This window comes from Liolophura sinensis, chromosome 1, assembly GCF_032854445.1.
Source record: "Liolophura sinensis isolate JHLJ2023 chromosome 1, CUHK_Ljap_v2, whole genome shotgun sequence".
Classification (NCBI taxonomy): Eukaryota; Metazoa; Mollusca; class Polyplacophora; order Chitonida; family Chitonidae; genus Liolophura; species Liolophura sinensis.
Genome location: NC_088295.1, coordinates 27,904,290 through 27,924,658, shown reverse-complemented (window position 1 = coordinate 27,924,658; position 20,369 = coordinate 27,904,290). Strand labels below are relative to the sequence as shown.

Here is a 20,369-nt window from a genome sequence, read left to right as displayed (position 1 = left end):
ATTTCTTTTACATGAAAAGCATATTTATACAACTACCAATAACACAACTGTACATGTAAGACAGATACATGAGATGGTTTATGGAGAGAAAAATTTGGATGTCAATATCTGATGCATGTATCTAAGGTTATCGTGACAACATTGTATGATGTAATAGAAAATAAATTATATCCAGTAACTAGAAGATTAAAGTAACAATACAAGAACATAACTCCAGAAACAATTCTGAATTCCATGTACCAGGATTCCCATTGGTTCCTCAAAAAAGAGAAATTTTTGGGATAAGTACAAGTACTTGAATTTTCAATGCTAAATACATTCTTCAACCGTTTCAACCTCTAAAGCACTTTTTCTGTGGAATTTATGCAGATATTTGTTGAGAAAATGACATTAAAAGGATGCAAGCTACACAAAACTGCAAATTATATTTCTACACCCTATGGTTTTCGCACGATGTTTGAAAATATTGGTTGAAAGGTAGAAGAATAAGAGAAAAAGGTTTCTACTTCTATAAATGGTCTGGGCAATTTCTGGAACATGTACGATATTATGTCTTTGAAAAAGGGTGGGAACCAGGATACCTTCTACCACCGCAAATTCAGGAATATGTATTTCCTTCACATATAATTTTGTCTCCGCATGGATAATGCATTTACACTTGTAAGTTCTAATAATACAACTCTTACAACAAAAACCATGGACGGCAACAATAAGAACGATATCACAGTAAAATACAACATGCACATTCTTAACAGTGAGTTTTGTATACCACTGTCCTCTATATATTCGTAAAAAAAGATTTTTTGATTCTTCTGCAACTGGAAACAATTCCATGTAGCACATAATCTGAAGTACATCTACTGTAAACACACAACGCCTGCTTTGGTACTTAAGTCATCCTTTGATAGGCCTACACTAGGTGCACTTTACTGCAAATACTGCCTGGCTTAAACATGCCAAATGATGATGGAGACAATGGTCCAAGCTATACAACTAAAATCAAATCATAACTGCACTCAGTACCAGAGTTCCGGTCTTTTTTATCATAAATACTTAATTTCCATTAATAATCATGAAAATGCTTGTCACAATCAGTTATCAATATTTTTTATACAGGTGCATAAAATGTCACTAATAATACACACGTATAAAAATTAACAAACACTTGGACATTGAACAAAAAGCAATAGATTTATGAGTGAACTTCAAATTCATGGTGAAGTGAATATTCATCCCTCTGTACCATGAGAATGCACCTACAGAGGGGCTTGATTATTGAGCAAAAAAAAAAAAAAATGGTCCAAACGTGTTAAAATTAAATCTGACTGAAAAATAAAAAATAAAATGAATCTGATTTGGTTTGCCTGTGAAGGCAATGATGTGCACAGATATATATATATATACATATAAAAAAATATGTAAAAAAAAAATCTTTGTCCAAGTGGGTTGTTTTCGTAGATTTCTTGTCCTGTGTGAAATAACCATTTGTGTACAAAAGTGATGTAGCCTATATCTTGTTCGGATATGCAAATCCGTTTGGCTCAAATCTTTCGTCTAGATTAATGACAGCCCATGATTGATTTGATAATCACTAAACTAGGAAATGAACCCTATGTTTTGAAAGAAAATAATTCATTTACACAACTTATACCTTAAATGAAAGAGCTATATTTCCGGTTAAATAAAATATCTCAATTTTCTGGCAGCAGTGCTTGTTATTTGAGTATTTAATAGGTTAATATCAATGGCTTAGAAGTCAACTTTAGGCCGCCATTTTAAATTACATAGGTCATCGTGTTTAGCTTTGCCCAGTAGCTCTTCAGGGCATGGTAATCCAGACACATTATGGTTTTGGTAGCCTTTAGCCACACATGTACATCCCAAACTCTTTTCTGAGTTGGCTATCACAGACCTTAAAATCCACGATTATCACGATATACATATGTATTTAGCCGAGACTGGAAAGGCACCACATTAATCATATGGTAGGAGTAAAACCTAGTAAGTCAAAATAAATATTCAAGAGGAAAAAGAGGCCTTTCATTGGACAACCTTCAAACATGGCGAGACTTTCAATGTGCCTTGAACAAGTGGATTTTGTCGAAAATGATAATATTCAAAACCATTTTTCTCTCGGGGAATACTTAGAAAAACAGAATTCCATAGAGTTTGTATAGCTCATTCATTTCAGGTATACATTGCATAAATGCGTTCTTCTCCATTAAGTAAAACTAGGAGCCAAAATCACTTATGGTAACTTCTGTCTGGTGATCCTATTTCAGCCAAGGTATATAGGTGATCCATGTTCTGTCAAATTCATCTTGTATACGTGATCTCATTTTATCCAAGTTATACACATGTATAGGTCATTCTATTTCAGCCAGGGTATATAGATCATTCTGTTCAGGTTACATTATACAGGTTTATCCTAATTATATAGGTGTCTAATTTAGAGGCCTGAAGAGATTCCTTGAGCTAACCTAATTCTGGCCCCAGTCCATGAACTGTACTTAGCTATTAAAGTAAGATATAAAGTACATTTAGCTTAACACTGAATGTACTTTAAGAAACTTGTCCCAGATCTCGTAAAGCAATGAATTGTGACATACGTGTACAAAGTTATACATTGCTGGATGTACATATGCACTTATTCTTGATTCAGTAAGGTTCTAAAATGAGCAGAAACTGCAACTGGCAAGCAGAATTGGTACACTGCATCACTGTATATGGATATCTTCAATCGTACCAAGTGTATGGTATTTAAGAAGAAATAACAGTAATACCCAGGTAAAAAATAATTTAAGGTAGTTGAATATCTTCAGCGTAATCGAAGCCTGTGTCATGTTGAGAAATGGTCCTATCTGTTGTGAGGTCATCAAACTGAAAGCAGACAGTAAAAGCACATAAGAATGATTTACATTTCTAAACTTCTACTCGTACACTAGTTTCAATTCCTTGTTAACCTCCATTATTTTCTTACAGAAGATTAATTTGAAATTGCAAGAGACTCTGTTCTGTATGCACTAAAACACACACTTCACTATTTTTCATCCTCAATGGACACGGCCATTACCTGATGTCGATGTTTTAATAAAGAGGATCACCATGCCACTGAAAGGCCCTCACCATTCTGCAAAGAGAATTTTTCTGAAGTATGAAATTATATCCACCTCACTTTAACAGGGGTCAAAGGATGCAACTTACAGCGCTGTTTTGACTTTTCAGTAAATCGTCGGCTTCTATGGAGATATCATCAATCTCTTCCTCGATCTCTTCAGCTATGCTGCCGTTCTCATTCTGTGATCTGTGGTCAGACTTGCTCAAAGTACGTGGGCTCTTCTGACTAAGGCTCTGCCTGTTCACAAACACAAACATTCCTCAACCATTGGCAAGTTACTGATCAACTCCCCCCCACCCCCCGCCCCATTATGCGACGTACAAGTATAGACACCATCATGGTGTGTATCAACAAGTATTGAACTGGGCAAACAGTTACACAAGCCCCATCAACCGCTTGCTGTCATCAAGGCATGACTAATACCTAGAAGGGGACCGTACAAATTCCCTGTCTAATGCTGGGTGTCATAGGCATTCAAATGCAAGCACCTGACACATTTGGCCACAGACCACTCTACACAAATACACAAGTAGTACGACCATCTATACATGGACCAACAGTTACAGCTTTACACGGTCTCAACAAAATGAAATGAGAAAATTATTCACTTCCATGCCAGTCCAGAGATCTTAATGTTGAACTTAATAGTTTGTAGTAGAGGTAGCCAATACAGCAATCAAATGTTTATGTTCATAAAGATCTTAATCTTCAATTTTAATTCACATTTAAAGTTGCTATTTCAACAAGGCTGAGAACAGTAAGTACAAAATTCAGCCAAGGTTTGATAACAGCTCACACTACAATATGTAAAGAAAGCTTTTCAACTGCCACTTGACTTACGTGCTCAAGAAATCATCTTCATATTCAATGTCAAAATCTCCTCCCATGTCACCTGTAATGAAATTTATTCATTTATTTTATATGCTGTTTTAAATCCATATTCAAAAATATTTCACTTTCATATATGACAGCCACCAGGATTTTGATGAACGGAAGCTGGGCAAAGACTGTGGGAAAACCATGAGCATCCACAGGTTGCCGACAGACCTTCTGACATATGAGATTATTAAAACACATACATATGTCTCTAAAATTCACTATTAAAGGACAAGACAGCACCTGGCTAAAGCACATTTCAATTGAAAGCAGGATACTCAAGCTTTCTACAAAGCATCATACTTTACTATTTTAATGAGATTTCACCAAATAACATGTAGAACAAAATGACAATACTGCACAAATGGCTGGTGTGAATCGAGGCTGACAACTTTAGAATTTTATCCAATCAAACACGCTGCTATCACACTGAGCGGCTTAAGCTGTGACGTAGGCTTAACCCATTCACACCATACGACACACATATATGATAACACAGAACTACTACAGAAGACATCATTTTGAGATCGTTTAGTTACGTGCACCAGAAGGGTCATTTCACACGATATTGTGACCTATGTCTGTGTCATTTATGGACCACCACAGACGTAAAATCGGTTGATATACAAGCCGTGTAACACTCAAGGACGGTATCACAAATTATGTCAGACAGTAGCATACTAAACAGATAGTGTTTAGTCAGCAGTTTCTCAATAATAAACATCAGAGTCAGTGAAAAACTTTTTAGGAATGCCGTTTACGGCAATGAAAAGACTGCATCTCACCTGACAATGCTTAATATTAATTAAATCTTATCATACATTTTTATTAGAACTGAAGAATTTAAATTTGCTCCTTTGTCTTTCTCGCATTCAATGGATGTTTTTTTTTTTCTGTTTTCTTTTATAAAATACAGTTAAATTATTGAAATGCCTTGTCCCGACGAGGTGCGCGATAACTACAGAGTAGGTCAGCATTGTTTTCATCTGACAAGCCACCACTATCAAACTGAAGCATAAAATCCAGTGACAGTCAAATGCCTAGATCAGCCTCAATAGTGCTTAGATTTATTTCCATTTTGTTTCAGAATTAAGCATCAATCTAGTTGTACAATAATCCTATTATAGTTTTGTAAACATTTAATAGGAATCAAAATCACCAACACAACCCCTCCTGAGCCTACAACCTAAACCAGGAATACCCCGGCCATGCATCTCCAAGGTATTTAGACAGGATCGCAAGAGTTCCTAGTAAATTATACAGTAGGCCAAGCTACTGTATCAACAGTTCAAGCAGGCAAAGAATGTCCTATATATCACTTGCACCTTCATTGCCAAAATCCACAATTTTTATATGTGACAGCTGCTGCTTGGACTATTACACAAAAAATACCTTCGACGTTAGAGAGCTAGAGTAATTGTGACGTCACCTTTCTCTGGATAATGGAGACGTGCTGAAGCTGTGTCAAGAGAAAGTTTCCCTTAACTTTTAGTGGTTTGAAAAAAATCTAAAAAAATATTTAATATCGGTTCGAGATACTTTGAATAGTAGTCTTTCAGTGGACAAAAACATTAGTCGGGTAATGTCTTTCACTATTTTGCAAGACCTACGTGTATAATGTCATACCATGATCATTTATGATAACTTTATTACTATATTGGCAAATATATTAACATACTCAGATCCATGTCTGACATCCGTTTATCCAAAGGTCTCAAACTGCCGCTGTTGTCTTTTCCTCTGGAATCTAAAATGGAAATGTCCAAAGTAAGTCATTTTAGATCATGTTGAATGCAACAGATTTCTTTAACACCTATGCACGTGGAGAAAACTAGCCATGCTCATCAGTTCATAGAAAGTTTCAACTTTCCTTACAAAAAACAGGCACTTATATGTACAAACCTAGCGTTCAACTGCTACAAACTTAATGACAAGCTGAATATGCACCTACCATTTTCCTGTGACTGTCGGGAAGGTAACTCTGGTGGTTTGCTGGTGGGAAGGGGAGGTAAATCTCCCAACAAATCAACTTCATTATGGTCAGACTTGTTCTGCACTTTGTCATCTGGCTTGCTCTGTGATGTTGAACTGTAAGATAATCGATGTACATCAATTAATCAGAGTCTTCAGTAATGTTTCATTCATTCATTTATCTATTCACATGATAAGTTTGTTTGTTCCATGCAAACAAAATTTTATTTCCAGAGGCTTCTTGATACTATTGTATGGTACAAAACCAAAGTACATATCCTTTGATATAAAATTCAATGATCAATGGGTGAAGAGATTTAACTGCAGTATACTGCATGCAAGTAGAGTACACACACACTTCATGCGTACAAATATTTATCGCAGATCACACCCTTGCAAAGAGTTTACCTATTTCCAACAAATGTTGACATTCATGTAACCTTTCACAGTTGAAAGCCAAATGTGTTCATACAATGACATCAACGACACATGCATGTCTACATGTAGATGCCCCACTGTGGGTTTACTTCTCACTTCTACATACACACTGTATATTCTATATTTTCGCTTCTTGCATCATGTCAGTCCCAATGAAACAACAAATACAAGTACATGTATAATGCAGCAACAGATGCATGTAGATGACGTGCTGTCTCACTGAAACATTGTGCTGGCAAAATCAGGCAAGACGCCCGTCTAGTCATGGTGTACAAGCACATGAATGACCACTGGGCCTATCAGCATTCAATTAATAAAACTGAGGGCCCTTCTGATAAACTCACAAAATGTCCCGTCAAATACAACATCCTGGAATAGAAACTTCACTTTTCAGGAGTAGGAAAGGGCCATGCCATTAATTTCCCGAGTTTCCACTCTCTCCTTAACATGAAGATCAAGACGGTTTCCAGACTATTTCAAGACTACTGCTGTTTTCTTTTTGTTTGATTCAGCATTCACTGACCATGGTCACTGCTCATGATAGTAGTATACCACAGCTTCACATATGGCCGTAAGACACAATAAGTCAAACACAACCGAACACATTGCCAGATTTAACAAATCCCTTTACACGACAGAAAAACACTAGTTTATGTTTGTCTTAATCTCATGTGTTACACTGAGGAAATTCAATGCCTTGAACAGCCTTCATCATTTTCCTATATTTCAGTCCCATAATAAAACGATCTATTTTTCATGCCAGTGAAGTGAAAACTGGTATGGCCCACACTTGGTTTGAGGCTCAACCACACAAGATCTCCACGCAAAGGTAAAAGGTAAATTATTTATCTGGCTGGTGTTTTACGTTGTGCTCAAGAATATTTCACTGATACGATGACATGCCTCACTTAATAACATTATGATATAAGTGTACATTTATTATCTTGGGACACCTGCAGGGAGGAGTTCATCTACAGCTGGGAAACAGTAAAATCAGTTCAGGTTAAGCGAGTCTTCAATATTTACCGTTTTGCCAAATACCATTCCATTTTAGCATGGACAAACAGCAAAGACCAAAGCTGAATGAGGAAGCTTGCCATAATGGTTATTGTATCAGCCCTTTATATGAAAGGCAAAACTTTCTGTCATAAGCAAAAATCCATGCTGTAAATAGTGTGACTTCATGCAAAAGCAATCAGAAAATCTGTCATTCCAATGCATTTTGCACTGACCTTTCACCACAGTTAACACTACCATACATATCAGGTTTGCCACCTGAGTATAGTGCCTTGTCCCTGGAGTTGGCCATTATCCCACGTCTGACAGAATCAGCAAAACATTTCAATACACAGTTCCCATAAAACTTCTTTGTGCACAGAAAACCAAAATGTGACAGACAATTTAATTTCATACCCAAAGACGGTTATCAATATACATATCCTCACTGTGAACAATGTGAATGTCAGATTTGGAGAGAACGAAATTCTACAGAGCAGATATTTCTTCAATGACAAGCTTAGCAAATGTTTCAAACAGAAAGCTATATGAAAAGTGTGATAATATTTGAAATAAACAATATTTCTTTCTGTGGACTTTACCACCACCTCTTAATCTTTGCGAGAAAATACATGTAAACCAGTGAGAATTTTTAAGTCGATGCTGACAAAAGAAATTTATTCGAAAAATAAACTTTGGATGGTAAGCCATTTTTTTCCCTTTAATTTACTTGTTAGTTTTGATACAGCTTTATAAGTTTAGGCGCCTAACATGCATGGCCCTGTGTGTCCTGCATTAAATAAGGAGGTTTCGTGTATTTTTTGTGTCTTTTTTTTAAAAGCTTTTTTGTGAGAGAAGTCTTTTTCATAACACATACAGAACGAAGCACACTTTTCCACACTCGACACCTTGGTCCTAACTATTGAATGCTGGTTGTTGTACCCCATACCTGATGGCTTGTAATCCAGCTGTGTTAGACACGGGCACTGGGTCATCGAAGAAGGGGTCATCCTCCACATCACTGCTGTATGGGTCTACAGCTGGTTTCATCTGTCCCTTTGAGCTGTGCTGGGAATCCCCGGCTGGCTCATCCCAGCCACGCCCGCCTTTACTCCCAACATGGTTACTTGTACCCTGCAAATAGCAGCAGAGCAATATGTAGAAGAATTTGATTGTCACTTGCAAACAAGTGCACAGGTTTAATGACAATATATTCTAATGTTAAAACAGAAATCTTATCAAGGTTGACGTCACAGAAGTCCAGCATTATCCAAAAGTTTCCCATACTACAAAGAATACATTTATTTATTTATTTGATTGGTGTTTTACGCCGTATTCAAGAATATTTCATTTATATGATGACCAGCATTCAAGAATATTTCACTTATATGGCAACAAGCATTATGGGAGGAGGAAACCGGGTATAGCATGGGGGAAACCACAGCCATTAGCAGGTGGCTGACAGACCTTCCCACATATGGCCGGAGAGAAAGCCTGCATGAATTGGGCTTAAACTCATAACGACAGCATTGGTGAGATGCTCCTGGATCATTACAAGTTAACCATCTCAGCGACGGAGGCCTCTTGTTATTTAAGAAGAAAAGCAGAGCAGGAAATATACAACCATCCATACCTTATGTGAGGAACTGGACAGCGGGCTGTCTTTGGTGCTTCTTTGAGGTACAAGGTCAGAGACATCCCCAGCAACCACAGACCTACACTGGATGAACAATCGCCGGTACATGTTCAGGAACTCTTCAAAGTCTATACCTGGAACAAAGACAAAACATGACATGTCAACCAAGCAGGGAGAAGGTGTTGGAGGGAGGCACTTGTATCACTGTTATTCAAGCATGTTCTGAAAGCATTCTTCATTGAAGATAGTTAAAATTATACTTTTTGTGAAACCCTGAAACTGGCCAATACTACCAATGTAGTTCTGTCTTCAAAATCAAATCAAATTACAAAAGTGCATAAAATGCACTGAAAGTTGCTCTTTCATACATAAAAAAGTTGACAAAATACAGTAACTGCCCTAGGGCCACTTTCATAAATTGACTGAAGGCTAGGTTGACTGTAACTACCATGGTGAACATGTAAAAACCATTCACGTTGCCATGGTAGTTACAATCCACTTCACTTATTCCTCCTTTGTGCAAGAGGCCCCAAGGCGTTTTCATGCCTTAATGGTAATACATGCAATGGTACTGAGATGAGCTACATGTAATGGAAATATGTCTTTAGAGAAAGACAAAGCAAGAAATTACAGTGATGCTGAATGTTTTTCAGATAAAAAAAGACTTAGAAATAGTGTTGCCATTTACTATACGTAAATGGCAACACTATGTCCAGATAATATGCACCTAGAAGATTAGCATGCGGTCAATTCAATTTTCCACAATTGTAAATAAATCGCACAGAGATACATCATTTGGAACAAACAGCTGAAGTCATACGACCTTAATCAATATTTACCATTTTCACTGTAGACGCACATGATACTGTTTAATATTCAACTGAGATACCCTGGCACACTGAAGATTCACATTTACACTACACAAATTACAAGCCTTTTACTTTAATAGACTAAAACAGTGGTCTCATAAATGCACTGAACATTCATAACACGACAGATTCACATGCAAACAGGGCATACCATTCAGCATTTTTTGTCCTATGTTTGACAAATCTGAGAGCTTTTATATCCCATGGCAGATTTTACTAGCCTTGACTATATATGCAGTCATGAACCATGAATGACTATTTTTTTTTTTTGTATCTAATAAAACCACACTGGCAGGCCAAGTCATTATCAAACTGGTTAGGGTTGAAAACAGGAATTTTCACATCAAAATCTGTACAATAAAATGCATGAATTTATTCTCTGTCCAACAGAAATACATGCTCTGGACATTTTGATACAGGTACATACAATATGAATGGTCATAAAACCAAACAGAAAGTATGCTAATTACGTGCGGTGATTGTGAAGTTATGAATGTTGCTCAAAAAACTCCACTGTTTCACTGTAAGTTAACATTCATTTACTAGATTCCTCTGGAATGTGCTGTAGACCATAGCTTCTGACAGCAAGCACAAATACTTGTAGATACCATTTTACATGTATGAATTCAGGTGTGCAATTCTATTTAAACAGAAAATTTATCTGTTCATCTTAAGTTTAAAGTTTGTGAAAAACTGAAGTGAATTTTGTGTTAACTAATAAACAGCATTCCATACAATGCATGGGACATCAACAAGGGTGGGTAAGAGTGATGCAGACAACAGAGCGTCCCCTACCTGGCTCCGTGACAGTCAAGGTCAGGTAACCTGTGCGTGCCATATTATTCAGAGAAGAATGACACAATCCTAAGAAAATTCAGTTTTACTAAGAAAAGTACCAGTTTTAGCCCTCATATTACAACTAGTGAGCATGCTTTCATAAATACACACGTTTTTGTCTTTCCTTTTTTTTTCTGCACAAGTTTCAACAACTGCAATATTCTGCAATCCTTCCATACCCCTCTAAGTGGGCGGTTTCACTGACTGCAATTTTTGGGCGCACAATAATTCTCTAACGGTCCACATTACTGATGATTGCCACTTGTTATATGAGTGGTGCCAATATCAATATTCAAAAATTTTTCACTTATGTGACCGAAATAAATGTAACGGCTAGAGGAAACCAAAGCGCCTCTCAAGGTACCTTACAAACTTCCTTTAACTTATTTGCTTATGTGATTGGTTCGTTACGCCATACACAAGAATATTTCACTTATATGACCAGCATTCTGGTGGGAGGAAACAACTCAAACCCACGATCACGTTAAGCATTCAAATCAAGAGAGAATACCTTTAATTCTTACTAAGTATCATACTAATACGTACAGAAAAAAAAATTCTAAAGCACCAGTACTGATGTTTAGATCAAGTGTACCTCTGAGTTTCTAAAACATTCATATTAATAAAGGAAATGAATAGCTAACTCTAATACATGGTAAGCAAATTTCTAGCTGAAGCTTTCACCACCTTTATAATTTTTTTTCACCAGGACTCACGGTCAATTTATGTACTTATTTCATTTTTGTTTTACTTAGTACTGATTAATAGCCCACACAGACAACAGCACGATTTATTCCTGGAGGAAACCATTCAGATACTTGTACTACTATCCATGGAGATACCCACCAGTCCCAAACAACCTTATTCCCACAGAAACATACCACCAATTTATTTATATATTTATTTGATTCGTGTTTTACTTCGTACTCAAGAGTATATCACTTCAACAATGGCGGCCAGCATTATCCAACAATTAATATACATATATCTACAACACAATACAGGTGAGTGTCATTTTTCTGTTGTTATTTAGGGAATGAGGTTGACATCATCTCACTAACTGTGGATAACTGATAGAGGATATGGAAGGGAAGATACACATACATATCATGAATACACATACATTTCAAGGTACTGCAACAGTGACCATTGTTTAGACGTACATTAAGCAGACGCTTCTTGGCTTTTAATATGTCAGTCTGATAGTTGAACATTGCCCAAAAACTCTTCCAACTGACACTATCTCAGGATTGCAGTTAAACGGTGTACAGGTTGTTTTGTATACTTGAAAATGATAAAGACTGAGAAATGAATGAGTTGTAACATAATCTGGATTGACTGGTATGTATAAAGATGTGATTTGGTATACTTACTATTGCTAAAATCTCTGTCAACAGCTCTAAATTCATCATTTACGTATCGTTCCAACATGTTCCTGCCAAAAAAAACTGAAATCATCAAGTACTGTATTTCACCAAGAGTTTAACATTTTTAAGTGACATATTTTGCCTGACTCATCCATTGATTCATCCATCTCATGGATTTTTTTTTTTTATGAAGTTTGAATAATTTCTTATGAGAAAAACTTACATGTTAGCATCAAAAGTAGCTTTTACATGCTTCTAAATGTGCATTTTTATATAGTTAACTCTAGGTAAAATACAGTAGTTTTAATATATGGAAATAATAAATACAATGTAATTCACACAAGATGTCTCCCAACAGCTGGAATCTGCCGCATTACTTAAACTAGTACACATGACAAAGACAACAGTCCTCCCATTGTAGGCTCTCCTCATAGGTAAAAACTGTATGAGTGTGGTTCTCACACTCTGGCAAATTTTTTCTTTGACACGGAAAATACTGGGATGCTTATAATGTTGGTAATCTTCATAAATGTGAAAGTGATACTCAGCTCTATATATTTACTGCTTTGTAAAATGACACTACTGGGATGTACATTTTGTCCAATACCTGTGAAAACCCGGGAAAATATCAGTGAACAGGCTGCGTAGTTCATCTTTGTCAATCGTTCCATTTTGATCCTGAAAATGCATAACGAGAAAAATCTTTAATTTTTACTTATCCAATTTCCACCTTCACAAAATGTTTAAATCTATTCTAACTTAAAACATGAAAATAAAGCCATATGGCAATAATAATAATGCCAAAAAAAAAAAACAAAACAAAAAAAAAACACCAGCACAACATACACAAGTACTATTACACAGACCTTATCATAGTATTCAAATTTCTTCCTGGCGTCTTCAATCTGCTTTGGAGACAGATCCTACAAAAAGCAGAGACAATTTTAAGAGGAGGCCACACTGGATAGACTATCTATTGCAAGAAATATAACATGGACTGGCCTTAACAAGAAATATAACTTGGATTGGCCTTTACAAGAAAGATAACTTGGACTGGCCTTAACAAGAAATACAACTTGGTATGGCCTTCATAACAAACATAGCTTGGATTGGCCTTCACAAAAACTGTGGCTTTTATCGGCTTTCGCTAAATGCAGAAATATAATATGGACTGGCCCTCACAAGACATGGCTAGAACTGGCCCTTACATGAAATAGTGTTTTCTCAGTCAGCATAGAACAATACATGCATGTATAAATATTCTGTTTTTGAGAATAATTAAAATTATAAACAATTAATGTGAACTGGCTGATACACAACTAATATGCTTAGCAAACCCCAAAATTCTATTCCTTAGGTAATACATTTACTTCTAGTTTCAGCATGTTTCAATGCATCTTGAAGAAACAAAGCCAACTGACAATGTGCAACATATACATCAAATATTTAGGAGTTAAGCCCAACACAAGCCAGAGAAAAGGAAAGAGAATGTTGTTATGTTTACAGCAATGAAATCAATAAAACAGGTGACTGAAGGACGAGATGGTTTACCTCTGGTATATTCCAGTCGCCAGAACAGGGTACCTGTTACAGTTCAAAGCAAAAAACAGCAGAGAATCTTAGAAGCTAATGTCAAAGTAGACATCAATGGTTATACACAGTACAACAAGTTCATCATCTAGAAGTATGCAACTTCTCTATAGCTAGTCTCCACGGCACAGAACACGTGACATCATCTGGTGAAGAAATATGCGAACCTCATGGGTGGAAATTGTGAACTGAATCATGGGAAATCTTATTGTACACAGCTGCGACAAGAACTGGCCACACCTTTAAACTGAAACTCTTATATTTAAAAACTATGATTTCGACAATCATTGTTGCTATGCAATTAAGAACCCATTACTATCAAAAACATTTCGTTGTCGTAATTTTTATTAGACTTAATTTTAAGTCTATTTCAACACAACCGCGTTTGGAAATTATCATGCACCAGCTGTTTCTCAAACATTCTCATATGCATTAGAGAAAAAGAAAAATACATGGCTGCACAGATACGTCACATAATGAGTTTAAGATCGAAGAAAAGTACCATGGAGGCTAGCTATAGGGAAGTTGCATACTTGTATGCAATTGACTTCTGATGGTACTGATTATGGAACAAGCTATTTGTATAGATATGTAAATGCCAAATGAGTTAGAAACCCAATCTAGAAACACCTAATCTTCAGATTAGTGATGCACATCGAACCCTACATGTATTAAATTTTCCACAACTAATACCTATATCAGGTGGGCATAAAAAAATGCGTCGTACTTTGACACTCAATATCTCCGAAACCCTCCTACGTCAGCTTCTAAAAATTTACACACTCAAAAGCCATTATGTCCTAAGTATACAGACAAAATTCAATTTCATCCTTTAAGATTTCTGTTCATGGGACCAAAATCAAAATACGCATGTTCCGGACATTTTGAAATGATGTTCTACCTTGTTTTACTTGTAAAGGTGTTCAATTTTTCCTCCATCTTCTCGGCAGATGGTGCGCAAACGTTTCTTCCATGAAGTGATTGAGTCCCGAATCTCCTTAAAAGTAATTTTTTTCCAGCAATCCTTGATGCGTGCTTTTAGTTCATCCTCAGTGAATTTTTCCATGTGACCCTGATAGGTGATTCAATGTGGGTCACCGGAACGTGCGTTTTTAAGGCTATGTTTTCATTTTAACTCTGTGTACAGACTACTCAAGCTATGACCTTGAAAATTGGTCAATATATTAACAAAATCATGCCACTTGATTGTCTACAGTTTGAAAGGGTTTGAACAAAGGATAATGGAGCAATGTAGCATCAATTAAGTCCCATTTTTTATGCCCACTTGATATATTACCTCGGATTTCATGTACACTAACTTGTTAATGTTATTCTACAAAAGTCTCTGGTCACTATACATGTACATCTATTTTAACACTATAAAGACCTACTCCACTTCAAGTATTTCGGGGATTATGAGTAAAACTTTCTTCTGTCATAATCACATTGCATACAAGTACACACTACACTTGTTGATACTTTTCTAATCATGTCATTAATGTGTTACTGATTGAATAGCCGCACTTTTACCCCTCCAGCCACACTTTCAACCTACAGCTTGTATGCTTACACTGGTATCAAAGCCAGATCTGTTGGTTTTCTCTCCCTGTAACCTGGTGACAAGCTCCTTCAGCAGGGGCTGCTTGTTGTTGTCCCCTATGGTAGCGTCTACATGTAAGTTGAGCTCGTGAGCCAGAGATTCACGACCGTCATAAACAGATTTCTGTAACAAAACATACAAATCTACTGTTTTCTGTCTGGAGTGAGCGAGTGAGTGCTTAGGGCTTAACGTTGTACGTAACCATTTTTCAGTCATATGACGACAAAGGAGCCGCTTTGTTGCAGGACTTTTCACCGTTTTTTTTATCTAGTGCTCCTTCTTAGAGACGAACCCCACATTGTCAACCAGTCATTGCGCTATCCCCTTAATGCTGAACGCCAAACGAGAAAGCTACAACTTCCTCCTTTAATGTCTTAGGTGTGACCCGACCCAGGATTGACCCTGGATCTACCGCCCCCAAAAGCAGACGCTCTACCAACTAAGCCATCAGGGCTGGTGTTTTCCACCTTGAAATAAGACCACTGGTTGTGTTATCAAAGAAAACATTTACTTAGAGAGAGTGGAACTACATGTATTCCTAAACAGGTTAACTGTCATATCAAACTAAACAAAAAAAAAAACAAACACTGTCGCCCCTTCCAAAAATCACACCTGCCGTTACATACAAATATCTGCCATGGTGACGTAATGGCAACACTGCTGGTCACCATGGCACATGTAGATTACGTCCACGTAAGAGCACTTTGTGAAAACAATTCCCTGCTCCATTTAAAGTGATTGAAACCCTTAACAGCCATGGTCAGGCACCTCTGACAATCAAAGCAATGCTGGTACACCATTTACATGTAAGAAATTCAATAAAGCTGGAAAGCCTCTACAGTAATATACTTCACTTGACTTACCACCCCACTTTCTGGCTCAAACACCGCCTGAGTAAATTCAAGATTGAAGTGCTCCAGGAACTCTTGCACCAAGCCAGCCACCAGCCTTCCTACAACCAATGAATGTATATTATGTATGTGGCTAAATTAAGACTAGGCTTAGGAAGTACATACTGCAAGAAGAAGATCAACTTACCTTCTTTGGTGATCAAAAACTTCTTCAATTCTGCATTCAGAAATGGGGTTTTATTCTGCCAAAAAGTGAACAAAGTAGTATTTTAAAATGATCATTCATTAGAATGTGAATATTTTTACAATATATGATATGAGTACAGTATGTTTAAACACACTTTTCAAAAATGAAGACACTCAAGCCACCCCCTCCCCCCAAAATTTTTCAGAATGAAATTAATTTTGGGAAATACTGAGAGAAATGCAGCAATGAATATTATTAGGACCACAATGTACATGTAGAATACTTTACCTGGACAGATTCCTGCTCTTCTAGAGTCAAAAACACACTTGCCCTCAGCTCTGCCTGCACCGAAAGAAAAAAATAACATATATACACATAATATATACATGTTAAACTACCTAACTGAACAGAAACATTTTTATTTTTTTTTTTGATTGGTGTTTTACGCCGTACTCAAGAATATTTCACTTATACGACGGTGGCCAGCATTATGGTGGGTGGAAACCGGGCAGAACCCGGGGGAAACCCATGACCATCCGCAGGTAGCTGACAGACCTTCCCACATACGGCCAGAGAGAAAGCCAGCATGAGCTGGACTTGAACTCACAGCGACCGCATTGGTGAGAGACTCCTGGGTCATTACGCTGTGCTAGCGCGCTAACTAACTGAGCCACGGAGGCCCCTGAACAGAAACAAAGCATCTGAGAAATATGAATTAATAACTCACATTTGCATTTCATCCTGTCAACATTTCTTTCTGTCAAAATGTCACAAGATCTTGATCTACTTTAACCACAGCTGCTCTGTTATGGTGAGTGTAGCGGTGCGCAACTTGGAATATAATCCTGGCTCACAGAGTAAGTCGGTCCTCAACACAAACATCCTATATCAGGGCTTTGAGTAGAAGGCTACCCTGGAAGACTAGTTGGCTAGTTTGCAGATAATTAAATGAAACAAAAGTAGATGGCTACCTGCTTAAAATATTACTATAGAAGCAGGCTCAGGTAGCTGGTGGCTTCCTTTTAATAAACCCCCTGTTTTAACTTGTAATCACTCCCTGGCATACTCACTACATGTAAACAATTCTTGTATTCATATAACAATTTGGAAGGCTGCTACACTATCTTTATCCATTTTTATCTTTTCTGATTTTCACAATGCAGATCTGAAAATTACCATACAGGCACTAATACAGTATTTCTAATTGTTACAAGCATAAACAATAAGAGGTGTCCTGTTCTCTGACTTTGCCTGACTCGATACATCATTTGCAGAGCCGAAGGTTTACGTGTCACTGTTACAAGTAAATTTGAAATGTGTCATTTGTTATGATAGATCCTGATGGTTGTCTGCTGAGAAATCAGACGTGAACTTATAATGACTGGTTAGATCTTGGGCATACGTCAGGTGACTTATGTTCGCTGATGGATTCGCAATCTTCTAGGAGTTCTTTAACCTGTAATACTCAAGTAAAGTTGTGACATACTTTTAGATGTCATTTTAATAACGTAATCGATGTACCAATCGAGAGTCAATCTGGCTGACATGGCACCAAGTGGCTAGTAGCTCCAATTTTGACGGATTTTTTGAGGAATTATCCAACGAAGGTTGGCGTCAATGTTTGCAAAATGAGTGTAAATGTCTCAGCCTACAGACTGATCTTGTATTAAAAGGATTTAGGTACTGTGTATTATATATGTAGCCCATCGAGATGTGTTAAACTGACTTGGTACATACAACCCGTCTCTTCGTCATATCTAACCCAGCAGGAAAATTACACAAACTCCATCCTAATGTTTGGTATACACTGATTCCATAAGTTATCCGCGTTTAAAAGACGTCAAAATGTGCATCAGCAAGCCCTCTATTAATGACAACCCAGTCGTTGAGAATTTTGAATCGAAAAGAGCAACTGACGTCCTCCATGTTTCATGCTTGAACCTTAAGCAAGGTATGTGCTGGCTCCGCGAAAGATAGACACAAAATCCAATGACAAGAGTTCCCTTATTCTGGAAAGCCAAAAAAAAAAAAAAAAAAAGAAAAACCAAATAATTTCCTAGAGGAAAAACACCAATGGAAGAAATTTTCAAACAGTCATGTCTTATAGCACATACCTTGCCTGAACTTGTCTCAAACTTGGTTCAAACTCACAACATGGCAGATGCTGGTACGACTTGTTTGATTGAAAAGTTTAAATGGCTGGATTAATGTGTTCGAACAAGGTTTATCGATGCTGGTTTTGACATAAGTACATTTGGATGACTTAGGGAATCTGTGTATACCAAACATAAGGACAGGTTTGGCTCCTGTAGTAAAGGGTGGTGAAATTTTTCATGCGGGACAGATAGCTAGCCCCCAAGGGCCATCTTGCATGAAGCCCTCTTAACTTTAAGAGCACGTAACTACCACGGCAATGTAATGCCTACAATGCTGGTTGCCATGGTAGTTATGTGCTCTTTACATTAAAACGGCTTTGTGGAATTCGGCCCAGGGCTCTGCATACTTGTAGAATAGCTAACAAGTATGCTGAATGAGATAATCAGGTGCACAAGTGCTTGCTAAGGATGGCAGTGTGTATTAGTAAGGATTTTCTGGTAGCCAAGGATCTCAGCTGTGATCTTTTAATGTGCGGTTGGGTATAGATCACAGTCGAGGAGTCTTCCAGGTTAAAATAGTGGCATTTAAGAACAGCACCCCCCCAAAAAAAAAAAAAAAATTCTGTGGAAAATAACCCTATCCATGCATTAACTCCAGTAAATTATGTTCACCAAGACATTCTCTGTTCCTCTGCCAATCTTTTCCACATTTTGTAGCCTTTACGGCCAGTAAATCCAAGATAATTCACAGTTGTAACTTAGCCCACATGCCACGCCGACATTGTGACCTAATAAACCGGGTTGTTACTCCCTGCATATGTGTGGTTGATCTTTCACGATATCACTATGTTTTGAACAGCTGGCTGTTGGTTTTGATAGACAGAAAGCCATTTTACTGCAGAAGTGTGAATTTGCAATTGAGCAGAATGACAGACTCCAGAGCTTGTGAGAACTGTCAAATTAAGTTTGCAGTTAAAAAGTGGGAGTTATCTTTGGTACCTGTTCCACTCTATATTTCACGGAAAGGTCAACCACTGCTGCGTATGCGTGCCTCACTGCACAGATTTTCCAAACATGGCAGCACACGTCGACCTGCTAAATATGAGCCTATTTTTGACTTTGGCTAAGATTTACAAGACAATGGTGATGTAAAGGCAAGTGGTGATGTAAAGGCAAGTGGTGATGTAAAGGCAAGTACTGATTGTGGCAAAATGTGTGTAAATATTTTAGCTTTCAGAACTGCTGGGCTTTATGTGCATTCTAACGCACCTGAAAAGAAATTGAATGAGGAGGTAGCTATTTGCAAGCATTATACCGGAATAGGGTTCACACAGCTCTCAAGCTAATTGTGGCCAGCAGTCCCCGCATATCAGTATATATAAGCCACCCTTAGACAGAGGTCTCAAGCTAGACTTTCTGGCAAAATTTGGGTTGAACGTTATAGAACGAAAGAACGAACGAACGAACCCATCCCAACCCAAATCCATCTTACGAGGAAGAAAATCAATTGAGACCGACAAGCTGTCAAGTGGACAAAAAATAATTTATGAAATACACACAGTCATACATCTTAATTGAAATCACATGCCGTAACAGAAAGGGCTGCCCACAACATGTCAGCACAAGCACATGCTCCCGTCACGAAAACTGGACTCGGCGAGGAACAACCACCTGTCGTTCACGTTTAGGCTAGAGTCATCTGATCTATATAACACAAATCTCACAAGGGAAATTCATAAGTAATGTTGTGGTAGCTTTACTTACCCTTATTTTTCCAAGGACACCATTTGATTCTAAAGTTTGAGCAACTAAATCTCTCAGTTCAGTGTCTTCGTCTGCAGACATTTTGACGGTTTGAAAACATTGCCATGCGCATGCGCATTGAAGTTATCGCCGCAGAACATGAAAGTTAAAAATTTTGTGCTCTTTCCGAGGCA

At 37.4% G+C, this 20,369-nt stretch overlaps 1 protein-coding gene across 2 annotated transcripts; it reads right to left on the bottom strand.

The window, feature by feature from the left end:
• Positions 1 to 149: 149 nt before the first annotated feature.
• LOC135469397 (centrosomal protein 43-like) lies at positions 150 to 20,294 on the bottom strand. 2 transcript variants are annotated; one of them, XM_064748037.1, is made up of 18 exons: positions 20,197 to 20,294; positions 16,625 to 16,678; positions 16,337 to 16,391; positions 16,162 to 16,250; positions 15,269 to 15,421; positions 13,660 to 13,692; positions 12,975 to 13,031; positions 12,716 to 12,786; positions 12,115 to 12,176; positions 10,700 to 10,729; positions 9,033 to 9,169; positions 8,349 to 8,533; positions 7,636 to 7,722; positions 5,946 to 6,082; positions 5,673 to 5,741; positions 3,959 to 4,010; positions 3,205 to 3,355; positions 150 to 2,880 (listed from the first exon to the last, which is right to left on the bottom strand). In XM_064748037.1, exons 1-18 carry the CDS (start codon positions 20,275 to 20,277, stop codon positions 2,800 to 2,802), a joined length of 1,584 nt encoding a protein of 527 aa, XP_064604107.1. In that variant the 5' UTR covers positions 20,278 to 20,294; the 3' UTR covers positions 150 to 2,799. The 2 variants fall into 2 exon arrangements, with proteins under 2 accessions (XP_064604107.1, XP_064604114.1); XM_064748044.1 differs by lacking the exon at positions 7,636 to 7,722.
• Between the last annotated feature and the right edge of the window lie 75 nt (positions 20,295 to 20,369).